General features: G+C 51.2%; 2 protein-coding genes across 3 annotated transcripts in view; one reads left to right on the plus strand and one right to left on the minus strand.

Moving 5' to 3' along the window:
• The first annotated feature begins 38 nt into the window (after window positions 1-38).
• The window catches only part of SMDT1 (single-pass membrane protein with aspartate rich tail 1), a 29150-nt gene continuing 22283 nt past the window's right edge, over window positions 39-6905 (plus strand). Inside the window, exons 1-3 of one of the 2 annotated variants that reach the window (XM_082061916.1) lie at window positions 40-303; window positions 831-971; window positions 1847-2132. In XM_082061916.1, coding sequence (XP_081918042.1) covers window positions 148-303; window positions 831-968 — 294 coding nt within the window. In that variant the 5' untranslated portion in view covers window positions 40-147 and the 3' untranslated portion in view covers window positions 969-971; window positions 1847-2132. Of the gene's footprint in view, window positions 304-830; window positions 972-1846; window positions 2133-6905 lie in introns of those variants that run through there. The other variant, XM_082061917.1, reaches the window with a different exon arrangement.
• LOC309444242 (NADH dehydrogenase [ubiquinone] 1 alpha subcomplex subunit 6-like) lies at window positions 3694-6073 on the minus strand. Its single transcript, XM_082061906.1, has 3 exons — window positions 5903-6073; window positions 5201-5316; window positions 3694-4354 (listed from the first exon to the last, which is right to left on the minus strand). Exons 1-3 carry the CDS (start codon window positions 6027-6029, stop codon window positions 4223-4225), a joined length of 375 nt encoding a protein of 124 aa, XP_081918032.1. The 5' UTR covers window positions 6030-6073; the 3' UTR covers window positions 3694-4222.

A 6905-nucleotide genomic window follows, 5' to 3' on the forward strand; every position in this document is an offset into this window, starting at 1 on the left:
CAGGTAAGGCGTGGCCTCGCCCCACGCACGCGCACCAGCGATCACGCCCCGCTCCACAAGCCTCGCGAGAGCCGGAGGTCCCGCCGCCCCGGGTGACGCTTCGGCTCGGCCGTTACCGGAGCCCAGCGAGGGGCAGGAGGGAGGAGGATGGCAGCGGCAGGCGGGCGGCTCCTGGCAGTGGCCGCGGCTTACTCGGGGCGGGCGGGCAGGCGCGGGCTGCGTCGCAGCCCGGTCGTGCCACTCGCGCCCTCCCGGAGCGCCACAGTCACCCGCAGCGGCGCCATTTTGCCGAAGCCGGTTAAGGTGAGTGAGGGGAGAGCGGATGGGAGAGCCAACCAATCGCGGCGTAACGGATGGCAGCGGTGGCCAATCAGTGCGAGTGCATCTGATGTGGGCGGGGCGGTGGGAGTGAGTGACAGGGTGTAGGCTAATGAGCGGCTTGCTGTGGGCGGGGCGGGCATGCGGAACCGCTGGCCAGCAGGAGGGTGAGGGGAGCGGCGCTGCGGAACGGCACGGAACGGCACGCACCTGTGGTGGTCGCTGCACCGTGAGGTGGCGATGAGCACTCGCTGCTTCTCGCTGGCCACGGCTCTCCTTCCTAAGCCGCCGCTGTTACCTGCACCAAGCCGCCTGCTGAATCCTGCTCCTCCGGTACTGGAGTTCGTATGGTAAAGTGTGACGCGGTGACGGCGGGCCCGGCACTCGGGACAGCAAAACGTTCTTCCCGCTGCTCCCGGGTCCCCGGCGCGCCTGTGGGCCAGCAGTAGGTGAGCTCAGCCACTGTGCCACTCGCTGGTAAAGTTCATTCTTTCCTCCTTGGCTCCTTGCAGACGCCGTTCGGCCTTCTGAGGGTGTTTAGCGTTGTGATCCCTTTCCTGTATGTCGGGACTCAGATCAGTAAGAACTTCGCAGCCCTACTCGAAGAACATGATATCTTTGTCCCAGAGGACGATGACGACGATGATTAAAGGGTACGTCATTAACATCACCAGCAATCTATTTGGGCTTCCTGTTTGGCTTGGGGCAGTGAGGAGAATGTTGGACTAAGAAGTAACTCAGCAGCAGCTTTGAAAGACACATTTGCAGTTAAACACACGGACACCTGCAGCTGTATTGCCTCTGGCTATGAACTGGTTTACATTGGAATAGCCCACGCTGACACCTGAATGGCAAATCTCCATGATATACATTCATTAGACATTGTAATAAATTGATGGCCTTTTATAGCTTGTCATTTGAATCAGAAATAAAGTGTAGTCAGTTAGGGTCTATACCAGAGACAGAAAAGAAAGACTTAAGTGTTATTACATTTACCTGGTAAAAAGTCTTCTGCTAACTCACAGAATGACTGTTTTAAAAGAGAATGACATGGTGATACAGAAGTGAACCAGGTGAGAGAATTCCAGAACCCACCAGAACAAACTGTCTGGTGAGTGTAACAACACTGATCTCTGAAGTAGCTGGACCATTCAGACTCGTCAGATAAAGATTAATTATTTCTGCTTTTATCTAATCTACACTTCCCTCCATTTTATGTTATTCCATTTGACTTGCCCCACGTAAAGTTTTGAGTTTGGGTGTATTTGATTCTTTTCATAAAAAAGTTGTTGTTTTAAAGAACTCGTTGTAAATCTGTCATTTGTTGTTATGTAATGTATTCTGTTTGATAAAGAGATTTTCCTGCATTTTTCCAGCACAGCTAAAACCAGAGAATTAAAAGGTTGTAAAGATCACAGTGCCCTGTTAGAAACTCCTTTTTTGTAAACCTCCCCCTCAGGTGGGGAGGCACAGACTGGAGTGCTGTACAGTGTATCTGAAGAGTAATGCCTTATTATTCTATTTGCAGAACTGTAATGGAAGAACAGAAGGGAAAAAACCATTGACAAAGCCATGGTTCCAACAGCTGTCACCTCTGTTTTGTCCTTCCTAAAGGGGACAGGGGGCTCTGTGTCTCCTTTGCCAGCGAGTGTCCTGCACGTGTCTGTATGACAGAAATCTGTAGATCAGGGTTAAGAAGTGCTTGATAAGGCCCTGCATCCTTGCACACGCACACGCTCACCTCATCGAAGACTGCTTGAGATTCCTTTTATTAGCAATATGGGAAAACACTTAATTAAACATCAAGAGATTGAGATGTGTGACTTTGGTCGTGTGTTTTTATAGATTATGTGCCTGTGATGTAGCAATTCTGTCTTAACCTTCCTACCTCTGTACATCTGTGCCAGTCAGGACACTCTCTTCCTATTTATTTCCTCTTACAAGTCCTTTCTGTAATTCAGTACTAATCCACAGCACATGACAGGAATCCTGGAGGAAGGAGTGGAGTCATATTGGAAATGGCACCACAGTTGAAATAATGTTGATTTACTACCCAGCACTGTGCAGGTGTGTCTGATGGAGACTGTATCATTAAGTTCACCTCACTGAGGGTTAAACACAGTATTATCATTGCAGAGCTAAAAGTTTTGAGTAGGTTTTGTAAATGGTGAATATAAGTGGCAAACTAACTTGCGGATGCATTTTATAGCATGAAATCTGTGAACAGTGAAAACAACTGCACGCTCTGGCTCCAGGTACTTACTATTTCCTTGGTAGTTCAGAACTTCCTTTTGTACAGGCCCTAATATATTTACTTTCTTAACTGTGTATAAACTTCAGCAATTCTTTTTGTAGAAGTATTTACTATTGCAATTAAATCCTTGCATAATAGACTTTAAAGGTCTTCCCTCCAGCTAGGGCACTTATAGGCTAGCTTCAGTCACATTCGACCAGCTGTTTTCTCAAGCACTTTGAAAGGTTAAAGTCAAATTATTTGTTTGTTTGTTTGTTTGCTTGTTTGTTTTTCAAGCCAGCAGTGTCTCTCCCATGCTTTCTGGTCAGTTGATCTGGCCTCTCCTCCTGACTGTCCACTGTTTCCTTCAAGTATTCTTGGAGCTGTCAAAAAAGTTTCTTTTAATGTCATGCGCATTAGCACCGTGTTTTTTTCAAGCAGACACATTTACTCCTTTATTGCTTGTCACTGCTTTTGATGTTTGCTCTGACACTCCAGCTCTGATACTGAGCGCAAAGGGAACCTGCCACCTGAGGGACCCCAGAGCTGGCAGGTTCGCGAGTCACTCAGTATCTCAGTTGCCCCCTTCTTCTCTAAGGCTGCTCAAGAAGTGGTTGCTCCAGTTTATCGGCTCTTGCGGGTCAAACATGTCCCTGCTCCTGTCTTCTAAACTGCCAAACTCCTGTCACTGCTTTAGTCCACAGTCTCTCCTGGCCCTTCCTGTGTTCCTTCTTCAGCCCTGTCCTAAAAAGCACCCCAGACCCAAAGTTCCTAGGTAAACAGACATACGTACCCCTGAGGGGTGCTCCTTTACAGCCCTCATATGGGGAAGAAGGCCCCAATATTTAGGTAAGGATAAAAAGCAGCTTGAGAGCACTACAGACATTCAGTGCTGATCACACATGGGGGAGCTCCAGCACAGAGTTACCTGCTGAAAATGTGTTTTATCTGATTAAAGAGGTTCTCCTTACCCTTCTTGAAAGGGAACTAGTAATTCTTGCTTCAGTTAAGGAGGTGATGGTAGGACATTTTCTGCTAGGCATCAGAAGCTCTTACAGAGCCTGCCTATTCTAGACAACAGTACAAAATGCCATTTTTCCAGGTAATTTCACTTTGCAGCAGAGAAATGGACTCTGCTGATCTTTTTATTGCACAAAGGGCTTTATTGGGTTATTGGATTTTATGCCATTCTCTGCGAGGAAGTAAACAGAGAATAGTGTCCAAATAAAAACCACAAGGTCAACAAAGTCATTGCACAAAATTGTAAAACACTGCATGAATACAGACGGGCCTCAAGCACTAAGAACATTTTTGCTGCTACAGTGGCTTTTCTCAAGGCCATCTCTTCCAGAGAGCAAACGCAAACACACACGCACACACACTCACACACACACACGACCGCCGGCCCCACAGAGAGCTCCACAGCCAGGTTGTGTTGTGGTTATTCAGCAGAGACTCCAGGGCAAGGCATGGGACAAACTCCCACCAAATACACATTGGCAAAAACTAGGAAGTGGCAGATCTTCATGCAGGTCATAATGACTTGCGCACACTCTGGATTTGGATTTAGTCATTAGACTCCTAATATGCTATACAATCTTTCTGTGTAGGTTTTTTCCTGCTGTACAGAACTTTATTTGTAACACAAGGCAGGAAGACAGAGTCAATCTCTCAGGGATCGTGGCCTGCATAGAATTTGGACAGAAAGTCTTTAGGCCGTGGGGTTTCAGTCTCATGGAAATACCTCATGATGTGGGTCCTCTGCTTCCACACCTGAATCGTTTCTTGAAGATCCATTTTTCCCTGCACACAGATAGAAGATTTTTAGACTAGCTCTCAGTTAGAGCCTGATTCTAACTATACAGTACTACAAAAGTTATTTGAATGCACTTAGAAACACCCTTAGGATAGCTGCATCGACAATTCTGTACTCCTGAAGACTACCTGCATCACCTATACTGTGACACAAATACATATACTGTACCTGCCCTGTGCCTTTAAGTAAAATTGCTGCTAAGTGCTTTGCACCAGTATCACTACCACAGAGATTTGAACATAACTTCTTCATGACTCCAGTCTATGAATTATTGTTCTGGTTTTGGAGGATGGCAGCACAGGGCAGAATGAGACTCCCTGGAACCACCACCTACCCTATTTATTACCTACGATTCTGTTTCCAGATTTGTTTAATCATGTAAAGACAGACCAACTGCCTTGAAATGCAAGAAATACAACAGGTGAGCATGGCCATCCTTGGTTGGAAACCTTCTAATGCATTACAACTGCAGAGGTTATTGTTGTTCAGACCCGCTTTGAAGCCTTGACCAACTCTTGGTATGCTGGTTATTGCTGTGCACCAGACAGAACCAGACGTATTACAGACTCAAGATGTCCTGCCCCCTAAAGCCAGCCTCCCACCAAGTACTGCCACTCTAACATATGGTTTGGAATAGGTGAAGAAAACCACATCCCAATCGAAGGAGCTGAAAAGTAAGTTTAATGGTACCCTAGCTAGCACCATCTTTCTGCCCTATCTTTGACTGCCACTGTTTCCAAAAAAAACCCAACCAACCACAACATAGTATTTAAGCTACTGTTTTGCTTGCCATCCTGTGCAGCTTCAACAAAACAGGAATAACTGGCTTGTACCTTAATAACCAGCATGTCTATCACCCGTGGATCTCTAACGTGGGCATTCTTCATGAACATCTCCCGCACCTTGTTACGCCCCTGCTTCACCGTGATGTCCAGCTGGTACAGGTGTACTGGAAGAAACACAACAGTCACAGGGGTCATCTATATTGCTTTTCCTCTTTCCCACTGACAACGCGCAACTCAACCCTACAAAACACTACACGGTCACTTGTTCCTGCAGCGCCTGCCGGCTTCACTAATACAATTAATTGAAAGCTAATAAACAACGCGGCCACGGTATCAGTCCCAGAGCAACTTTATGGAGACAGATAACAAAGCCACCGTACCCCTATTCTGGGAAATCAAAGCTCATTTCTCTTCTGCTCCGTTAGGGAAACCAAGTGCCAAGCCAGGCGCGACGCGACCGGCCTCGCCGTCCTGGGGGCGCCGCCGGGGCGGGCAGGGCCAGGCACACCCGGCTGCGCCAGCCCGGCCGGGCCTGCGCCGCACCGGGAGCCCACAAGCCCCGAGCAGCCGTGTCCAGCGGGCCCACAGGCAGCGGGGCAAGGGCCGGGGCTGCCCGGCGAGGGGCGAGGGACGAGCCCTCACAGCCGGGAGCGACCGAGCGCTTCCAGAGCCCAACGGCTGCGGGGGGGCCGGCACGACCTTGAGCTCGCGCTCCCGCCCGCGCATGCGCGACCGGCTCCGCGCCCTCACCGGCGTTGGGCACCTCGCGGTACCAGGCCCGGTACAGCTCCCTCACGCGCCGCTTCGCTTCGCCCAGGTCCCGGCTGAAGATCGGCTTCACCAACGCGGACACCGCGCCTTTCCCCGCCACCGCCATCTTGCTGCAGCCGCCGCTGCGGCGACTGCTCCGAGCGCCGCGTCCCGCCCCTTCCCCGCCGCCATCAGGACCGCACATCCGAACGGCGACCTTCTATTGGCTGGCGGCGCCGCCACTCCAGCCTTTGGGGCGTGGAAAATAGCGGCGGCTTGCGGCCTCCCATATGATTGGCCGAGAAGAACGCCAATCCCCGCTGGCTGCTCTGGGAGGAACCGAGCGGGTGGGCGGGGCTGCGCTGTGCCCCGCCTCCCGGGGCCGTTGGGCCGGCAGTGCCCGTCCCGCTCTGCGCCGTTGTGGGGAGTCCGGCCCGGGGCCGCCGGGGAGCGGGGTGCGCCGGGGGAGGGTGGGAGGCGATGGGAGAGCCGAGCCTGGGGAGCGGGGCGCGGGGTCAGTACGAGCAGGGGCGGGTTTAGGCCCCCGAGGCGAGGCCTGCGAGGTGCCGCGGCCTCACGACAGCCTCCCGGGGTGGCGGCTGCAGGCGAGAGGCGCAGCGGCTGCCGCGGGCCCCTGAGGAGCGGCCCGGTCCCTGCGCAGGCCCCGAGGCGACGGGGAACAGGAGGCAGCGGGAGCTTCTCAGCAAGGGCCTCATTCTCACGGTAGCCCCTTCCTGCCCGCCTGCCTGGCACGAGCTGTTTGGCTTTTACAGCCATTTCTGGCTGTAGTTGCTTTCCCCTTGCCCATTATCAGGGCTACATTTGTGTTTTGCAATGATGTGTTTGTTCCCTTTTGCCTGCGAAGTGCCACACCAGTTCATGTTTGCACATGCAGGTTGCCTTCTTTTCGGTGCATTCTTGCATGCTAGAAAGACAGTCCCTATTCTAGGTACACCCACGCCTTTTATCCAAATACATGATTGCTGAAATCAGTTCCGCTTAA

The sequence above is a fragment of the Streptopelia decaocto genome, assembly GCF_964273445.1.
Source record: "Streptopelia decaocto genome assembly, chromosome: 1".
In the NCBI taxonomy this organism is placed as follows: domain Eukaryota; kingdom Metazoa; phylum Chordata; class Aves; order Columbiformes; family Columbidae; genus Streptopelia; species Streptopelia decaocto.